Source organism: Leptonychotes weddellii, chromosome 2, assembly GCF_054177405.1.
Source record: "Leptonychotes weddellii isolate Sample4059 chromosome 2, ASM5417740v2, whole genome shotgun sequence".
In the NCBI taxonomy this organism is placed as follows: domain Eukaryota; kingdom Metazoa; phylum Chordata; class Mammalia; order Carnivora; family Phocidae; genus Leptonychotes; species Leptonychotes weddellii.
This window is the reverse complement of record NC_138370.1, coordinates 163846338-163867703: the sequence shown is the minus strand read 5'-3', so window position 1 is coordinate 163867703 and position 21366 is coordinate 163846338. Positions and strand designations below refer to the sequence as shown.

The 21366-nt window shown below is 39.5% G+C and overlaps 1 protein-coding gene across 3 annotated transcripts in view; it reads right to left on the bottom strand.

Moving 5' to 3' along the window:
• KCNIP4 (potassium voltage-gated channel interacting protein 4) overlaps window positions 1-21366 on the bottom strand; it is a 1020323-nt gene that overhangs the window by 166603 nt on the left and 832354 nt on the right. Inside the window, exon 1 of one of the 3 annotated variants that reach the window (XM_081812553.1) lies at window positions 12805-13085. The exons of the other annotated variants lie outside the window; for them this stretch is intronic. Coding sequence (XP_081668679.1) covers window positions 12805-12916 — 112 coding nt within the window. The 5' untranslated portion in view covers window positions 12917-13085. Of the gene's footprint in view, window positions 1-12804; window positions 13086-21366 lie in introns of those variants that run through there. 3 annotated transcript variants of the gene reach the window in all.

Here is a 21366-nt window from a genome sequence, read left to right as displayed (position 1 = left end):
AATACCTACATTACAGTGGGGCAAGTAAATTTGTGCAACTCTTTTATAAAGCAACTTGACCTTATATGTCAAGAGATTTGAAACACTTCGTTCACTTGTCTCATTAATCCTTCTCCTGACACCCTATTCTAAGAATATAATTCTAACTATATAAACAACTTAATAATTACACAAAGGTTTTATTAAATAATTTTTCAAATACTAGAAAAAATGCAAATAACTTACATGTCCTAAAATCAGGGTAATTTGTATATACATATTTATAGAATATAATGCAGGCATTAAAATATTTATGAACAATCTGTGAGCTAATATAAAAACACTTATGCTCTAATTTTGAATTTAAAACTACATAAAATTTTGTAATTTTTAAGTATTATTTTGAAGTTTAAAGGAACAAGTCTTTGTGTAGAAAAATGATAAGTAAATAGAAAATATTACCAGTGTTATCCTTCAGTGGGTCTTAAGGGTATTTTCTTCATATTTCTTTCTTTTTTTTTGTAATTGTAAAATTTCTGTAATGACCATTTATTACTTTTGTAATGAAAAAAACATACTCCCTCTCAACACTGAGTTTTGGTTTCCAATGATTTCCAATCTATGATGTTTTTAGACTTAAGTTCAGTTTTATTATTTATGAATATATGTATATATATTTTATATATATATTATATATAAAAAAGTTTACACACTGTGTTTGATCATGCCTCAACCCAATGGTTCTCAAAATGAGAGGAGCTGATTTTGCTTGCCTTCCTGCCACTGGGATGTTAGGGAACACCTCAAGACACTTCTGGTTGTCACAACTCGGGAAAAGGTACTACTGGCATTTAATAGGTAGAGGCCTAGAATGCTGCCAATTGTCCTATAACTCAGAGGACAGATAGCACCCAAACAAAGCATTAGTTAGCCCCAAATATTAATAGTGTCAAGGTTGAAAAACTCTGCCTAAAACAAAGTGATTAAAAATTATGTCAGTTCAAGAATGTTGTGGAACTAGAACAAACAATTCTAAAATTTGTATGGAACCACAAAAGACCCTGAATAGCCCAAGCAATCTCGAAAAAGAAAAGCAAAGCTGGAGGTATCACAATTCTGGACTTCAAGTTATATTACAAAACTGTAATGATTAAGACAGTATGGTACTGGCACAAAAGTAGGCATATAGATCAATGGAACAGAACAGAAAACCCAGAAATAAACCCACAATTATATGATCAATCAATCTTTGATAAAGCAGTGAAGAATATCCAATGGGAAAGACAGTCTCTTCAATACTTGGTGTTGGGAAAACTAGACAGCAACATGCAAAAGAAAGAAACTGGACCACTTTCTTACTCATACACAAAAATAAATTCAAATTAATGTGAGACCTGAAACCACAAAAATCCTAAAAAAGAAAATAAGCAGTAACTTCTTTGACATTCAGCCATAGCAACTTTTTTCTAGATATGTCTCCTGAGGCAAGAGAACCAAAAGCAAAAAGAAACTACTGGGACTGCATCAAAATAAAAAGCTTCTGCACAGCAAAGGAAACCATCAACAAAACTAAAAGGCAGCCTATGGAGTGGGAGAAGATACTTGCAAATTACATATCCAATAAAAGGCTAGTATCCAAGATATATAAAGAACTTATAAAACTCAACACCCAAAAAACAAATGATCCAATTAAAAATGGGCATAAGACACAAACAGACATTTCTCCAAAAAGACAAACAGATGGCCAACAGACATATGAAAAGATGTTCATCATCACTTACCATCAGGGAAATGCAAATCAAAACTACAATGAGAGATTTCCTCACACCTGTCAAAATGGCTAAAATCAACAACACAAGAAACAGTAAGTGTTGTCAAGGATGTGGAGAAAAAGGAACACTCATGCACTGTTGGTAGGAATGCAAACTGGTGCAGCCACTGTGGAGAACAGTATGGAGGTTCCTCAAAAAGTTAAAAATAGAACTACCCTAAGATCTAGTAATCTCACTACTGGATGTTTACCCAAAGAATACAAAAACACTAATTCTGAGGGATACATGCACCCCTATGTTTATAGCAGCAGTATTTACAATAGCTAAGATATGGAAGCAGCCCTGTACATCAATTGATGAATGGATAAAGAAGATGCGATATATATATATTATATATACACACACACACATATTATTTAGCCATAAAAAAGAATGAAATCTTGCCATTTGCAATGACACAGATGAAGCTAGAGAGTATAATGCTAAGCAAAATAAGTCAGTCAGAGAAAGACAAATATCATATGATTTCACTCATATGTGGAATTGTGGAATTTAAGAAACAAAACAAATGAGAAAAGGGAAAAAGAGAGAGAGAGGGACAAACCAAGAAACAGACTCTTAATTATACAGAACAAACTGATGGTTACCAGAGGGGAGGTGGGCAGGGGCATGGGATAAATAGGTGACAGGAAATAAGGAGTGCACTTATCTTGATGAGCACTGGGTGCTGTATGGAAGTGTTGAATCACTATATTATATACCTGAAACTAATATAATACTGTATGTTAACTAACTGGAATTAAAATAAACACTTAAAAAAAAGACTGTGGTGGAAACTCAGAGAAGTTTCTTACCAAGACCCCTGAATAAATTGTCTATCCATTATCTACCCATGCCTTCCATAAGGATCTAAGGTTATAGTGATAAGTGCTGTGCCTACGTGGTGCTTGAAATTTAGCAAAAGAGAAAGACATAGAAATCAAGAGTTTAATGTAGTTTGAAGTGTAAGATAGAGTGCTTTAGTATAACAGAAATGGACACTTAATCCAACTGGGTGGTTCAAGGGAGGCTTCTGGAACAGATGGCTCTGGAGCTGAGCTTAAACGCTAAGAATGAGTTAATCAGGTGAAGACTGATGGGATTTGTATTCTAGAAGGAGGGACATTCGGAGTGCAAGAAAAGGCATGAAGCAGGAAACAGCATGAAGTTCTTGAGAAATAACAAGTTTGATAGCAATGGAGCATAACATGGGCACAGGAGCGCATGGGGAAGAGGCAAAGAGGCCTCAGATTCAGAGTGTCTTTTGCTGCTTGAGGAAGCCAAGACATGCTTCTCAGAGAAGGAAGAATATGAGCCAAGAGTTGAAGGCTGAAAAGACATTTCCAGGAATATGAGGAGGGAAGGACATTTGGGGAGAGAGAACAGTATATGCAAAATGTGGCAGCTGGAGAAAGCATGAGTTATTTAAGGAACCTCAATAGTTCCTTGTGCTGGAATAGAAAATAGCAGAAGGAGGAAAAGAAGGCAGTGGTCTGATCCCATCTTTGTATTAGACTCAAAGAACGTGGCGATTTTATGTTTTAGGTGATACAGAAGAATCTTGAGCATGAGCTCAATACCCCCATATTTGGAAAGACTTCTATTGTGAGAATATGAAGTAGATTGGAAGAGAACACGGTGGGGATGAGGTTAAGATGAGACAAGTATATTGATGTAGAGTCCATCAAAGATGCAGCTGACAAACCCACTGATAAGTATTTGTTGAGCCTCCATTATATACTTTCTACTGTTCTGGACCCAGTGCAAATTCAAGGAAAATTCACTCTGTACTGAGGTAGAGTGGTCCCTTTTCTCTAACTGAGTAAAAGATGAATTATACAAATGAAGTGATTTGGGGAGTAGTGCATGAAGGTTTATTAGTATTGTGTGATGTTGTACAACATACATCAGGACTGATTGAATTCAGATTGGGGTGAAAGGTGGTATTAAGAAAAAGAATAGGTTCTAGTCTGGGCTTACAGGGAGAGATATGTGTGCATTGGGGTAAAAGAGGCATTATGGGAGAAAAAGGAATAAAATGTGAGGATCTAGAAGCTGGGATCAACATGACTTATCCTTGAAAATGTGAAAATAGGTTGTATCAATTGTAGTAGTTCCTAAGAATGAGTGATGCCGAATGCTAAAAGTGTCACTCAGATTCAGCTCAAAGGTCACCTTTGTGAGTCCATTCTGAAACTCCCCACCTTCTAAATGGGACTAACCAATCTGTCTTGTCCATATGTCCCTAGAAGGGACACCCACATCCTTGCAGATGTGAGACCAGGGCAATTTGTTAATCTGATGTGTTCGCATGTTCATTTGCATGTAAACCTCTATTAGCCAAATCTGTGCTTTCTGTTCCCAATTACTGGCACAGTGCTTGGTACACAGATCACATTTAAGATCCTTTCTTTCATGGATGATTTGTTAAAAGAAAATGACATGCTCAAAATAGTGTCACTTAGGCCAAGTCATCAAACCAGGGCTTAATGGCTCAACTAATAGCAGTTTCAACCTCCCCCAGAAAGAGAAGTTATAACCTGTCAGTCAGGAATTTTCTTTTTTTTTTTAAATGAATATTTTTATAAACTCCAACCCATCAACAAGGAAACTGAGTGTTGGAAAGATTAGGTCACTAATCCAAAGTTACACAAGTAAGCAACAAAGCTGGAGTTTGAACCCACGTCAATTTGAGTCAGGAATTTTCTGATGAGCACCAATGACGTACCCTATCACAGGGGTGTTCTCCATCCCCCAAAGGAAGACGCCTTATTCTGCATAACATTCCTTGGTCTTCCCCCTAAAGGAATTGACTTTGCCTGGAACCAACTTTTCTTTTGTTATTAACTCCCTGCCCCACCCTCCTTCCTATAAAAATCTTCCATTTTGTACAACTCCTCAGAGCTCCCCTCTACTTGCTGGATGGGATGCTGCTTGATTCTTGAATCACTTAATAAAACCAACTAGACCTTACCATTTACTTGGTTGAGTGTTTGTTCTTTGTCAGACTGAATGAATGACCACGGTTAGTAACAGGTATGACGGATGCAAAGAAAAAAGACGGCCATGATACTAATGTTATAAGTAGTACTCAATAGCTGTTGAGCTCTCTGTTCCAGCCACTGGGCTAAGCAGAATTTTAACAAATACTCTATTTACTTCTCACAATAATCACAATAATCAATGAGGTAGCTACTATTATTCTACCCATTTTACATGTGAGAAAACTGAGGTCAAGCATGGTTATAAACCTTGTCTGAGACCATGAGGCCAATGCAAGGTAGAGAGGCACACTGACTTCAGGTCTATCTCACTTTAAAGAACATGATCTTAGCCGGTATTTGTATATTTTTCATTTTCTTTTTTTTTAAAGATTTATTTATTTATTTGAGAGAGAGAGAGGGTTGGGGGCAGAGGAGAGAAACTCAAACTAATGGTGAGCATGGAGCGTGAAGTGGGGCTTGGTCTCATGACCCCAAGATCATGACCTGAGCCGAAATCAAGAGCAGGATGCTTAACCAACTGAGCAACCCAGGTGCCCCTGCATATTTTTCATTTTCAAGAGAATCTAGATTTAAGACGATTTTATTTAAAAAAATCTATCAAGAAAGTTTTGTTTTTTTTTAAGATTTTATTTATTTGACAGAGAGAGAGGGAACACAAGCAGGCAGAGTGGGAGAGGGAGAAGCAGGCCTCCCACTGAACAGGATGTCTGATGCGGGGCTCGATCCCAGGACCCTGGGATCATGACCTGAACTGAAGGCAGACACTTAATGACTGAGCCACCCAGGCACTCCTATCAAGAAAGTTTTATTGGAACATAGCCACGCTCATTCATTTGTGTATTGTCTATGGCTGCTTCTGTGCTACAGCAGAGTTGAGTATTTAGAACAGACTGCATGGTCCACAAAGCCTACAATATTTACTATAGAACAGAAGGCTGACCACTGCTCCAGAATAAAGTTTCACGGGTGCCAAAGAACTCAGTGAAGAACACATTGCTCACATCATGGGTTTGGCCGCATGATGATCAACAGCTGCATGAGCTTAAAGTGAGAAATCATTAGAAATGTAAATTCTCAGACCCTCACCTAGATCTACTGAGTCAGAAACGTTGAGGGTAGAGTCCAGCAGTCTGTATTATAACAAGCCACGTAAGTGATTCTGATACACAGTAGCATTTGAGAATCACTGGTGTGACTCAAGGAATTTGAACATGTGATTCCAAAGTAATTATAAGAAAGGCATTTATTGGCTCCTATTTGTGTTCCAGGCACTGAGCTACATGTTTCACTTAACTTTTATATTCCCTTAACAATCTCAAAAGGTTGGGTTTATTAGACTTATTTTACAGAAAAAAGGAACTCAAGCTCAGGAAGGTGAAGTAACCTGTTTAAAGTTACTGAATTAAACTTCAAACTCAGATCTGTCTGCTATATACCCTATATACCTGCCCCTCATCTTAATCTGTCCTCCTACTGATCATGTGTAAGGAGAAAGCAGCCCCTTCCATTCTGAGGGAGCTGCACTGGTTTATCAGCCAGACCTTGGCATTCCCTTAGTGTATATAAGCACTTTGAATTTCACAGAATATCAACCTCAGACAAGACCACTCTGTACCTTTGATCGATCAAGACAAAAAAGCAAGATCACTCTGTCATCATATGTGAGAAGAGGCAACAATATGAACTCTGTTTAAACCACAAAAATGACCAAATATTCCCCATCCTAGTTACCGTAGCTTGTTTCTTTGCCAATTGCAGGTTTAGCCTCTGTCTAGTCTATACTACTTATAGATGAGATTTATTAAGATAATCATAGAATTAGCCTGGCTTCTTGACTTTATTTAATCCAGAGCAAAGCGCAAAATCATAATCTCCCAACACAAGCTCAAACGCTGTAAGTCCATTCTATCTCCTTACTGAGATGTTCCACTGCTCTCCATGGTATGGGCTCCCCCTCTCTGCAAAGAGCAATGAAGCTAAATTATTCAACCACAGGTGTGTTCCTAAGGACCTTTGGCTGGAGGCCATTGAAATGTACAACTTCTCCACCTTCACCTCCCCTCCCCATTGAGATTCCAGCTCTCTGCTCCTAGCCGGGGTGGGGAATGGGTTCTCAAAGTAAGAGAAATTGAAAAATAATATTCCCTAAACCTATCAGTACCAAGTACGTTGCCAGATCCAGAGCAGACACTTGGTATCTTAAATGGATTAATGGACTTCTAGAACCAAGGTGATTACAAACAGTGATTTCAGGAAACTGCCTTTTTTTTTTTTAAATCTATTTATTAACCTCCAGTTTTTATCCGTCAGTCTTTTGATCCTATGCCACCACCGTCTTCTTTCAACCTTCCTTGAAAACTTCCAACTGGATGGAATGGCTCTTTTCTTCAAATCTTACAAAACCCTTGCTCCCTCTCACCAGACCCTTTTTTGTCTTGGATTAGTTATTCATGTTTGTACTCTTATCAATTGGAAAACTTTCAAGGACAATAAAAATGCCCTTTTGTCCTCCATTTCCCTTCACAGAGTAGGTGCTTGATACATATGTGTTCAATTTCACTTGTAAATTTAAGGGGTTTTTGTTGTTGTTGTTATTGTTGTTGTTGTTTTTCCAGTTAGAAAACTGAAAGGGCTACTTTCCCAGGCTTTGATTTGGCTGGGCTTCTTCAGCTCACTGCTGGGTATTTCATTTGGAATTATTTCTCATGGTCATGGGGCTCTAATGAACAGCTGCTCCAGATGCCTTTGGTATGTGGGTATCTCTACTTTGCAGTGGGATTTTGATCTGAAATCTCCCTCACAGAAAAAAATAAAAAATAAAATAAAATAAAACAGTGTAGCCAACTAATCAACAGTTTCCAGGCTACCATGGAAACTTGAAAGAGGCACTGGAGGCCCTCAATTATGCAGCCTAAGAAGAAGTGCACAGGTACCATTACTCTATGAGAGTAAATGGCACTCACACTGTAATGTTCTGAGTGTCTTCTATATACCAAGCATTGTGGTGGATAGCATGGATAATTACATAGTAAGGAGAGGGAATAAAACTGTGTTAATTCCCTTCGACACTCTCTGTTGAATTCTGCCTTGTGGACCACGTCCCTGTGTTGGCATACAGTGTTACCTCACCCAGAGCCCTGCATATGGAAACTACATAAGCACCTTGCAGGCCTGTGAAGATGATGAACTTCTCTTTATCCATAAAAATCCAGCCTAAAAGTCAACTCTTCCAGGGAGTCATCTCTGATCACTTCTAGCTCTTCCATTTGGACTTAATTACTTTTCGTTCTTCTTTTGTATCTTGGACTTACTTATACTGATCTCTCTACTATAATGTATTGCCTTTCCTTTGTTTATATTCCCCATCTACTGACACAAATGAGAGTTCTGTGAGGTTAGAGACGATCTTTAATTCATCTGGGCCTAGCAGAGTGTCTGGCATATTGTAGACAAGGGAGAAATATTTTTAAATGCAAGCCATTGCTGAAACACAAATGGCAAAGTGATGCTCATTATTGAGGGGTGCATGGCAGTGCATTATACCACTCTCTATACTGTGTTTTGTGTGATTTTCCAAAACAAAAGTTTCAAAATAATTGAAGGCCTTGCAAGATGTCAGTATACCTATCAGAACTGTTAAGTTCCTACCATAAATGGTGCTATAATATCTATAACTATGACCTCTGCGTGCTTCCTGCTTCTTTTTTTTCTCTCAAGAAAGATATTTAATATCTAACAATGTCGTCCTAAAATAAAATACAATTATGCTGTTTCAGAACAAGTGCAGGCCAAGGATATTATAGTAAACATGAATTTTTGGAAAAACTGGAAATTGACAGTTCACATTAAGTATTTTATTGAGAAGGGCAATCTATAGGTTTTTGCCCTATTGTCTGTCACCTGAATTGTTTCAAGAGCATAACTGGTATCTCTGTTTCCACGATTTTACTACAGAATTCATCTTCACCTACTCCCAGACTGACCCCCTAAAACAGTTGTCTGTCACATTGCTCATGCGTTTCCCCAAAGTTGAAGACTGAATCAATGCTTCTTCACTGGTTGAAGAATAAGTAGACACTCTTAGCATTGAACTTCAAGCCACCTCTTCAGCCACATCTCCCATTTCAACTTTCTGACACCCATGTGTGCAAGAACCACTGCCCTTATCCATGAAAGCTACCCCCTGTTAGTGCTTAGCACACAACTCAACTCTTTGCTTAGCCTGGAATGTTCTTCTGCCCTTCTCCAATTTGGTAAGTCCTTCTCACATTGCAAAGTGCTATAGAACCCACAGAACCTATATAAAGCCTTAGGCCCTTTCCAGAATGCACCACCCATCTATGCTTCTGCAGGCCATTTCTCTCTTATGCCCAGGACTTATATTCTTCTGTCTTGTTTGGTAATTAGTTTCCTTTCCTAGAATGTAAGTTCACTGAAGGTACATTTCTTTAATGTTCATCTTGCACATCTCTCTACCATCTCAGCCTAACAGAGAACCCTGCACACGTTTAGAATTCAACAAGACATATATTATATGCTAATCTATGAAATAAGATCCATTTTCTGAGTGTTCTTCCTCATTCTCCTTATTAATGAGTGGATATGTGTAAAACCTCAAATCATCATATTAAAATCCCATTAGTCTTTTGAATCCTCTCTACAAATTGCTTTTGTTTCTTAAACCTTGAATTTCAACCGAAAGAGAATTATATTTTTAAAATGAGGCTTTATCAAAATCAGAATCTAATTTAGGTGGGAGCAAAAATGTTTCTCTTTATTCTTTTTTACCCATGGCTAATTTTCACTAGCCATTGTAGATGATAATACTATGGTAACATTGCTTTATCCCAACACTACTAGAGACCCTCTCATTCAAATAGATTCAGAACTACTTTCTAAGTAAATCGATGCATAGTCATACTTCAGAAAATACTCCATAGTTGTACCAGCCAAGAATCATTGCGCCTGAGGATAGTATAAAAGTTCAACGTAGCCCAAAAGAAGCTCATGGTTCTGCTCTGGGCCTCATCTTCATTTCTCCACCAAAAAGAATGGTTAATTTTCTGGCCTTATTGTGGGCTGTATTTTCTAGGGCAGTCAGTGAAAAGTTTGGCAATCTACACTGGGATAGCCTTTTTGGGGAGTTTTATCATTTGTAGGTAGAAAGGATTAGAGATAATCTAATATTTTGTGGCTTTCTCTGTATTTTGTGCCTTTTTCTTATTCCTCCACTTGGCTGGTGGTCAACAACTCACTGGATACTGCCACACCCTGAGAAAACACAGACAGGAGGCTTATGCCAGAGTTCTCATGGTCTTACTGGGTCTCACTGTTGGATTTTACCTGGAATAGGTATTTATGGCCATTGAGTGCTCATCACAGATAGTCAAAATGCAGTGCAGGTCTTAAAGGTCAAGAAGCTCAGGAGACCAGTTGGCTTGCTTTTCTTCCAATCCTGCCTCCAGTCTATGATACAGTCAGTAATCTGGCTTAGCTCACTTACATGCCATGCTTGGATCTCACATTTGGGTTGGGGTCGACACCCTGTAGAAATTGTGTGGCTGTTGTGTAATCTTGCCTATGGATGTATTTCCCTCAGAAATATCTCAGGGTGTTAGTGGACAGTTCAGGACAAGATATCAGAATTCAGGACATATGTTTTCATTGACTCTCTTTTCCAATATTAGGGAAGAGAAATAAGTAAAAAGTGTGTTACAGTAGGAAAAGAACTATATACTGCTTAGTAGTCCTTGGTTTAGGTCCTGTCTCTCCTCCAGTTAGTTTTGCCTTCTGGTAAATCAGTTAACTTCTCTGGATTGTAGCTATCTCCTATGTAAAATAAGAGTTGAACTAGATCAGCATTTTCTAATATGTACTTCAGAACAAAAAAGGATTGACTTGTCAAGTAAAATGCGTTATAATCATGTATGGTGGTAACCTGCATCTTTGTATTTTAGCATGATCGAGGCTTTTATATTGAACCCAAATTTTCCCCAGCATTTATGGATATGGATATTAATTGAATATGAATATGGATATCCATCCCAAGAAAGACATTTCAGACTAGCACAAAAATCTGTGATTCTAGTTGACGGAGTCAGGTTTACAATTCTACTTTTCATATTGTTGGAACTCAAATTTGAAGTTTTCATCTGAAAACCATCAACTTTAAGTTACAACAAACAGAAGTTAAAGAACAAAAGCTGAGTCATTTGCAGGGGTTTTAAACCTGGGGCCTTTGACTTTAAATGTGTACAGCATCAACACAGGCAATAAAAGAACTGTGTGCTACCTGATAGTGCTGTGAAGGTTGACTGCCTCAATACCCCCATGGCTGTTCCCCTTCAGCGAATGCTTCACCTGGCTATGAAACCAAGCCATCTGGAGTATTATGCCTTAAATTTTGGGGCTATGGCTCAGCCAAGTTCAGAGAACAAAAACTAATATGGTGACAAAATTTAACAGAAGGAAACTATTCCCATCACAGAAATCAAAATGATCTCATCTGCATTTTATTACAATACCAACATTAGAACACTGTGGGAGAATCTCGAAACAATGCAAAGGTTGCTGTGTAGTACTTGGAGAGGTTTGCTGATGCATTGTTTTCTTTCCAAGGGTTAAATAAAATCACTGTGTAATATGAAAAAAGGAAGAAACTAATTTCTGAGGTTTTATTTAATCCCATTACAACATTATTCTTTTGTGTGCCTAAGCAGAGCTTGTCACAGAGTGAGAATATTTACAAGACGATATGAAAATTACATGGGAACTTCTTATGTTCTTATAGAGGCCTAAATAGTTAGAACCTAACAAACTCACTTTGTTAAAAAAAAAAAAAAAAAAGACTTCCTGAAGAAAGATACATTGACCATTATAACATACTAACAGAAACAACCTGTGTACCAGATGTAGTTTGGGATGATGTCATTTTAGCCATCAAGTCTTAGCTCCTGTAGTTAGAAAGATGAGAAGCATGGCAGGCTTAAATATTTCCATCATCTTCCAACATTACACGCAATGTGAGAAGTGAACAGTCATAAAAAAACTCAGCAATAAAAGATCCTGCCCTTATCTGGAGGGAATATTAACAAGTGTCTTAGGAACTACATTCTTTCACTTGAGAAGATAGGAGAGCTTAGATGTAGACTTGACCCCCGGTGCTGAGGTTTAAATGATTCAAAGCATGTTATTTCAGTAGAAAAATTATTTCATGAAAAAATAAATGCACATATATATGGTATATATGTCTCTATATTCACACACACATATCTATTCAAACTGTTAAAGCAAAGTTAATCAACTTTTTTTACCCCCATCTTGGAATAATAAAATTGATTTGAATAGTAAAATTTATATTAGACGGATAAAATTTGTTGATAGCAACAGTGATGTCCTGTGCATATTAGGTTCTCCCTGAAAAGACAGATGAGCAAAGTGGCTCATTGGGAAATGTAAATGAAACACTTTGGCAAATTAAGTGTTCAAAGCACATTTTTGCTAAGCAGTCATTAACTCAATTTTAACCGAAAAGCTTACCCATTTTATATCATAATCAACAACCCAGCTCCACCCCCGCATCTTCTAACTAATGAGGCACACACAGATATTTCCCTCACAAATCAGGGTACTCCTCCAGAGAATAAAATTCCTAATGACATTAAGGCGTGGTAGCCATCATGAACTTGACAACCAAAAAACAACCTGTATTACCACCCCATAGTCGGGAGTCCTAACTTCGCACCTTGGAAATATATTTAACCCACAATATCACCCTCCACTCAAGAGCTTTCAAAGAGAAAAGATAGCGGGTACAATAGCCCTTCTCTCCCAATGTCAAATATCTGGGTAAACAGACATGAACTGTCCAGTGCTAGGCTGCTCCATGTCAAGCATGCATATTTTAAAACTTTTACTTTGGGTATTAAGCCTCCTCAACTTCTGTAGCGTCTGTATCCAGTTCTGAACCAGACCTGACCAACAGCACAGAGTGGGAGCGACCACTTTACCTTCCGAAAAATCAATCAGTCCCAGCAAATGAAGCAGCTTCAGAGATGCACATATAATCACAACAATACCCACTGTTTGCAGTCCTTCCGACTCCCACTCGAGAGTCAACATCTTTCAAGCTGGCAGAGCATCCCAGCTTCCGGCCCCTTTTGGAGCGGAGGGAGTTAATTAGAGAATCCGAGCAATCTCTGGCTTGGAACAAAGACTCGCGAGGGGTAAAAGTGAGCAGCTCCTCGCAGACGCACCGGGGCGGAGCAGCGGCCCCCCGGGGTGAGAACCGAACTGGGCTGGAGTCCAGCCTCTTATGCTGATACTGGCATTTCCTAGCGGGGGTCCCCCCACCAGAGCGCGCCTGCCTCCGGTCTCTGCGCTGCCGCCAGCGGTTACTTGCACTTAGAGCTGTGAGGGGAGCATCTTTCGGAGAGAGGGGGACTTGGCTGTGTCAGTGGAGAGGACGAACACTCCCAGGGAACTTGCCCTGGAGAGCACGGCGGCGCTCCACGCGCTGACGACCGCGCGGGCTGTGCAGGCTGGCTGCGCGCTAGTTTGCTGCCTGGGAAGCCGGCGAATGCCCTTTTTTTGCCGAAACAGCGGCTCTCTCCTCCCAGAGCTCACTCCGCCAGACAGCTCAGCCCCCTCTTGGGATGCTAGGACAGAATCGGCTGTCGTGGCTGCTGCCTAGATCCCTTTCAGAAAGCTCCCGTGGAAGCCCGTGGGTAATTTTTCTAGGGAGAAAAGTGCAGGAGCAAAAGAAGCACGATTTAGTTGGCTTTGTCACCAGGAGCATCCGAACTGCCTCGCACCTGCCACTCCACTGGGGCTGTCTGGTCCCCGCTGACACAATGAGAACATTATTAGGAAGATGGATTTGGTCCTTATATTTTACAAACAGGAATGGGTGGAGAGCGGGGGCAGAGCAGAACCTCCTAAGAACACTGATGTTCAGTAACTGCCCCCTACAGGGGGGGATCTCACTATCCCCCTTTCAACTCTTGTTTCAGCCTATCTCAAAGTCAAGTTTCACAAACTTCCCCGACGATAAAAATCACCCAAGGAGCTTGTTAAAAATGCTGTCTTGTGGAGAGTCTGATTTGGGGGATTCTGGAGTTTGTGTTCCTAAACAAGAAGCTAGATGTTTCTTATCAGGAAAGCAGAGGTCATGATATTTGGAATAGAACCACACCAAATACCCCAGCAGCTTTGAGGGAATGGTCGTGGATTCTGGTCTATGCCAGGACCACACTGGCTTCATCACCCTGTGGGTTTTCTCCACTCTGCTGAAGCCCAGCCCCAGCCCCTGGAACTCACTATGAAAATTGGGGTTTATGAATACTATCTTGGACTGTGGGGGGCATTTCCTGGTTCCGCTTTCTTGCTGTGTGATTTTCCACAAGAAACTTAGCCTCTCTGAAAACAGTTCCTTTTCTGTGAAGCTGAGATGATAATACTTTGTTTAAAGTTCTCTATTTAAAGAGAATTGTGGGAATTAAGTGTGGTTGGAATAATGGCTAACATTTACCGAGTATTTAGTATGTGCTGATCAATAGTACAGGGATTTATCAATGATGAACTCGTCCCCACAACTCTGTGTGGTAGTGTTATAATCATCTTCATTTTATAGGCAAAGAAACTAAAGCATAAAGTTGTTAGCTTGTCAAAGCTGTGATGGGCACAGTGCTTGGTAGGCAATAGGCATTCATTTATTCATTCATTCATTCATTTGGTTATTTCTTAATATTTATTAACCTGCTTTGATGCACTCTGAAGAGTACTTGAATGATAAAGTCCAAACCTATCATGTGAGGACCTAAGGTATAATAAAAGAGGCAGTCATGAGATTGAAAGTGACTGATAAATGCACCAGCACTTGAAGAGATCTCTCTACAGAGTACAGTGGGGGCACAAGAATGAAAAGCCAACTCCACCTCGGGAAATATGAGTGGTGGTAATGGGAAGGAGACTTTACAGAGCAGGTAATCATTGAAAATGGTAGCTTTCATTATTATTAGAAGTTATAAATAAGACGAAAACAGAGAGACAACCATAAGAGGCTCTTAACTCTAGGGAACAAACTGAGGGTTGCTGGAGGGGAGGGGGGTGGGGGTGGGGTAACTAGGTGATGGGCATTAAGGAGGGCACCTGATGTGATGAGCACTGGGTGTTATATGCAACTGATGAATCATTAAATTCTACCTCTGAAACTAATAATGTATATGTCAGTCATGTCAATCAGTATATGTCAATCAAATTGAATTTAAATAAAAAATACAAAATAAATAAAAAGACGTTATCTATCATACACAGGCTTTGGGGTACACAGACTTGGGTTGAATCCTGGTTCTGTTGCTTGCTTGCTGTGTGACCTTGTGGAAACCACTCCATCTCTGAGTGTCAGTTTTCTAAGTTCAAGATGGGAGTGTGACTGTCCACTTCTTGTCATTACTGTGAGAGTTAACTGTGGAGAGCTGAGCCCAGTGCCTGCTTGGCAGATGGCAGGTGTGGAATTAGGACAGCAGGGCCAACTCCTTAGAGGCTCTGCTGGGTCTAGGTGGATGAAGGGACTTTGCTCTTCCCTGGTCCTATCACTCTCTCTGCTCCTAGGTCGGTCGAGTTTCAGTCCTTCCCCCATGAAGACTTCCTTACCTACCAGGCTATTTTTCTCCTCTGGGCACCAGGAATACACTTGGGCCACCAAGTTGGCTTTTATAACAGTGCTTTTCATTTTGGATTATATGTTTATGAGAAATATCTATCTGTCCAACCACCAATCTATCTAAACATGCTATTTTCAGTTTGCCAGCAAGCCAATGCAGGGGAAGCAGTTCTCAGAAGTTGATGGGTAAAGAAACGTTTTTAAGTAACCATTCTCTGAAATTCCTGACATTTGATGAGAGGACATCAAAAGTTTTTTTCTAAAAAGTTGCAGAAATTAATTAGGTTAACTGTAACTGTCTCTTTTAATACTATACGATTTCATATTAAAGTTAAAACAAAACAAAACTAAGGTACAGAAAAGTGAAGTGAGTTGACCAATGTCACACAGCTAAAAAGCTATAGGAGCGAATTTATTTTTTTATTTTTTTAAGATTTTATTTATTTATTTTGATCGAGAGAGAGAGAGAGAGAATGAGCAGTTGGAGGGAGGGTCACAGGGGGAGGAAGAAGCAGGGAGCCCGACGCAGGGTTCTATCTCAGGACCCTGGGATCATGACCTGAGCTAAAGGCAGACACTTAACCAACTAAGCCACCCAGGCGCCCCTGGATGCTGAATTTAAACATTGCTTTGTCTGAGTACCAAATTCATTATACTCCCTTTATACCCCTCCGCAGATTTTAGCGAATAGTCATCAATTGATCTCTTGATTTATACACTTAGGCAAAGAATTTTTAAATTGTCACATCTCATTTTCCAGGGAAGAAATCCCCACCATCTTTGAAATTCACAGAAAGACCCAGGGATATAATTTTGTTGACTCCAGGCAAGATTTCACTTCAGGACAATGGCATTCCTAATATAAGATCCATGAGCTGAGAGTCTTGGCAGCGCAGTCAATCCCTATCTGTACTAGCTACCTTTACTAAGCTCTTCCTGTTAACTCCAGCTACAGGATTTTCTGGCTCTCAAGAATGCCAGGGGCTCTTTCACATACACCACTCATGGCTGGAGTTTGTAAGCTAATAGTGCCATCCCCCATGAGTTTCATGCATCATCTGACCAGTCTAGGGAAATGGGGGACACTTGGGGAAGAGTGTTTTTCTAGGGCTATCTTGGGAAAGAACAATTGGCTATATATCATTAAAAAAATAATTCCAGGTGATGGCTCTATCATTTTATTACAGTAGCTTGTTAGCCCCGACCTAGTTTGTTATATTAAACTGTCTCATTATGCTCAGGTTCACCCCTTTCTTTATATTATAATGGATGCCCGGCAAAGGTCTGTCTTCCATACGAAAAGAAAAGAATGCCAAAGGAATAAACTAACATCTCTTGCTCACTTACTCTAAGCCAGACACATGTACTTAACATGTATAAATTCATTTAATCTTACCCTAAACTAATGAGAGAAGTGTTGTTATCTCTATTGCAAAAAAATAAAAATAAATAAAACCAAGGGTCATTGAGATTATTTTTTCATTGAGATTATTTTTACAAAGTTACATTCAATAAGGGGCACAACCATGATTTATATCTGATTTACTCCATTATGGTGGCTAACAGTTATGTAGAAGGTATAAGTGTCAGGTACTATTCTAAAATGTTCACACCTATTCACTAATTGAATTCTTTCATAATTCTATGAGGTCTATATTATTTCTCTGGTTTCAAAAAGAAAGTTCAGGCTTTAAAAGATTAAGTGACTGGCCTGAAGTCTTATAGATAGGACTTGACAGAGTTGGGATTTGAACTTGGGTTCAAATCTGGGTGCCAGATTCCACACACGGTGTCATTAGCCACTGCACTCTTGGGCCTCCCTGTACCTTGATAAATGAGTCTTTAAATGGGTCTCTGCTAAGGGGTTGAGAAGGGGAAATATTGCCCAAAACTCTTGGGAAAGTGAAAAATGGACTCCAAAGAGGCATGCCAAAGCCAATGGCCCAGTCTGAGAAAGGGAGAGAGAGAGTCAGTGAATAGGCTTTCAATTTCCTTGCACTGACTCATTGTATTACTTGAAATAATCTCAAAAAGGATGATTTGCCTGAAACCTGAAATTAATCATTTCCCCCTCTTTGTTTTAGCTTCAGTTTGAAATTTCACCAGGTGACGTTCCTTGGTTAAGAAATGTTCCTCATCCTATTGACATCATACAAATACCAAAATAAATATAATGAAGTTGAGAAAAAATGTTTAAATTAGATAGATTTATCTACCTACCTATTGCCTCTCCCAAAATATAAAGTGGCAATGCACATAGGAACTAGTTAAGTCAAATTTAAATTTAAAATTATTAGTTTATATTTGTATAAACGTTTACAGTTCAAATAATCCAATCTTTTTTATTTTAAGGAGGCTTAAAAGGCTGGTACAGAGAGCAGAACTGACTTGTTCATGGTCAAAAACCTTGGAAAGTGGACAAAATGGGCTTGACTCACCTAGCTTGTCATGATCCCTGAATTGTTAACTACAGGAGAAATTGGGATGATCCATTGAGAAGTTAGAAAGAAATTAAGTTCTAAAAGAAATATTTTCTGCTCTCAGTAAATAGGAGGTAAGAGAAGCAAGACCTCCCTTTGGTTGGCATTATCTAGAAGGTTCTACTGAAGAAAGAAGCCTAATCTAGGTTTTTGAAAACAAGCGAGGAGAGGAGGAATGACTTTCCAGGAACAGAAATGGGCACCCACTAGGGCAGAAGTCATGATGGTGGCACAGCTGGATTTACGCCTCTGAGGCAGGGAAGAAAAAGGCAACTGGAAAACTTGTAAGAGGCCTCTTAACATCTGAATAGAGCAAGGAATGAGGACAAGGTTGGTGTGTGACACTTACTGTCTCTTCTAATTTTAAGATTTTCTCACCAAAATGATGGAAGCTATTCACCCTCAGTGACTTCTGTTCTATCCCCATCCCAAAGGATATGATGTCCCTCTGTCTTAAGGTTTCTCGATTACTTGGAAAATCCCTAAATGTCTCCAGATAAACTTTCCACTCAGACATGCCAGGACCCACGCTGTTTCACTTAGCTGCAGGGCTCATTCTGAAAGTTTCCTAAATGGATTTCTTTAAAATATGTATATGTTTTCCATTAAACAATTAAGCATCCAACCTTCTTGCTTGAGTGCCTATTAAATCCATAAGGGGGGTGGGAGGATGCCTCCCACTTGAAAAAACTTCCAGCAATGTTACACTAATGTGTCTTGAAAATAGTACTCATGTATCTTGTGATCAAAGCTTATGCTATGTAATCTTCATATAAACAAATTAGCAGATTATTTGGAAATTTAACTAGGAAACATTCCTAAGAATATAATCTTTCCCCGCAATTTATGACTTTTTTGCCTGCTCTTATTTCCTTTTCCTGGGCTTTCTGGCCTAAAGTGAGTGGGCTCCTGGGTTCACCCATTTAATCCGGCATACAAATTTGGCTCTCATGTCACAGTCCTTTTTCTGTTCTCTCTCTATAAACAGTCTTTGCCATATACCACTATAATGGGCTGGCTTTAGGGCAGTGATTTTCATGGATAATAATAATAATTATTATTATTCTTTGCTTTATTATGTTATAATTAGGATTATATTATTGAACCCCTATGGTATAACAGTGTACTATTCACATTACATGAACTATCTCATTGAATCATCACAATACCTCAATAGGATAGGTAATATCATTAATCCGATGTTACAGATGAGGATGCTGGAATGCCAAAGCTTGAGTAATTTGCCTAAGATTATGAAAAAAATCAGAATATGCTATTCCAAATTATGCCACTTTGGCATAATGATTATGTGGAGCTGAAGGCATTTGAGAATCACCAGATGCAAGAAGAGTTCTCAGTCCTCCTCTTATCTACCTAACTGTGGCATAAATTTCCCTTTGTGAAGCTGCCCACCCCTTCTCCTGTGCCAGGAATCAGAGAGCAACTCTTATCACTGGAGATGGAGAGAGAGCACCAAGATGAGTCTGCATAAATAAGGCTAATTAAAAGAAACCTTATCTTCTATAAGTTTCTCTCATATATTTCCTAATCACTTCCCTACAATTTATCATCCCTTAAAGCCCAAACTCCCTTTCTTTTGTTAAAATGGCACATAAGCCCTGGAGTCTCTATAAGTTTCACTTCTTTTCTGTGAACTTCCATATATATAAAATAAAAATTGTATGCCTTTTCTCCTGTTAATCTGTCTTTTGTTAATCTAATTTGCAGGACCCCAAAAACTGAACCTAAGAGGATAGAGGAAATGTTTTTCCTCCCTGACAATTACATGCTAGAAGTCAAGGAGCTGGGACTTAACCTCAGGATTTCTCACCTAAGAGTCAGTGTTCTTATATCCTTGTGGTGTCATTTGTAAAGATCACTACTTTTATTTTATCATGGCCCGGTGAAACAAAGAGAAACAAGATTTAAAATGAAAATGGTCTCCAGAAAGGTAGCATGTGGTGTGGCCCTTACCTCATGTTGAAATGTAAATGTTTTGCATCAAGTTCTTTCCTGGAAACAAGATCAAGGGAGCAAAGAAAGGAGAAACAAGAAGAGGGAAGGGACTCAGAAGATAGAGGGAGGAGGGAGGAATTGAAGGGAGGAGAGAAGAGAGGAAGAAAATGAAGAGGGAGTCATGAGGGAAGAGGCAAGCAATCCTCCATGCCAGCTGCTGTGACAGAGTCAAGAACACACAGCTGAATGTGGCCTCTTTTCTACTTGTGAGATTCTCAGACTTCCAGGCAGATGAGATTTAAATAGGAGTAAAACAGACTATAGGAAAGGGTTGAGCAAGGGGTTATTTCTCCCTGAATTCATCCCACCTCCCTAGTCTGTCAAACTCTGGAGCTCTTAGCAATGCAGACTATCTCTTTAGCTCCACTTTCTCAGCCATAGACTGGAAATTGAGCCGGTGGCTTTAAAAGCATGAATACTGGCATCTCCAAGGATATGGTACTAGCCACAGCGCCTTCAACGTCTTTCCGGAGCCCTGTGATGCCTTCCCATTCACTTGCGGCTTGGTACTCCCTGTTCCTGGGCATGAGATTCCCATAGACTGACCAGGGTGTTCTCTGAGCTGCACTGGCTCATTTCCTGTCCTGCAGCAGCATTTTGGGAAAGAAAGCCCAACAGGTTTGGACTGGAATGCATTTCAAATCTCCAGGGACACTGAATGATTCTCTCAAATATGTTTTGTTGTATAAAGAGTTGTAGGGATATCTGCAGAGAATATTTGTAGAAGTCTCAATGTCCTTCTGTGAGAGCACTTCTAAATCCATTTTGTTTATTTGCTAGTTCATTCATCCTCTCATTCACATGTGTGCATGCATGTACACACACACACACATGATTACCACTATTGTTTCTGTCACCTTCAAAGTCAGAACAGGGGAGGCCCCAGTGAATACAGAAATCCCTTTGACCCTGAGCTTAACATGTGCACATTCCTGCTGGGCATGAATAAACACGCAGTAAATGTTCAGTGAATCCGTACAGAGTAAATGTTTAGGATGTAGGGTGTGGGTCATGGTAGGCATTTGTTCTCTAAATGCTAGTTCCCTGAAGTGACTGGCACAGGCTTGACAATTAGGATTCATAGCCAAGTCCTTAGACCCTCAGTTCATTGTTCTTTCCACTATAAAAGGGCGTTAAGACCTCTACATAATAGCTAAGAGAGAAGCAAGGTGGGATCATGCACTATAGAATAGAAAGGTTTCTTCTAGTGAGAACAGAAAAATCCACAAGAGAAGACATGGTGAATTAGGCATGAAGACCAAGCCTAATACTGGATATGTCCACGTACTGCTCATGAGTGCTAGCCATTGCCAATGCTCTCAAATCAGCTACATCTAAGTCTTGCTTCTAGCATCCACTACAAACTAGCAGCCAGTGAAGCTGGGGGCTGCATCTGAGTGAATCTTTTTGGT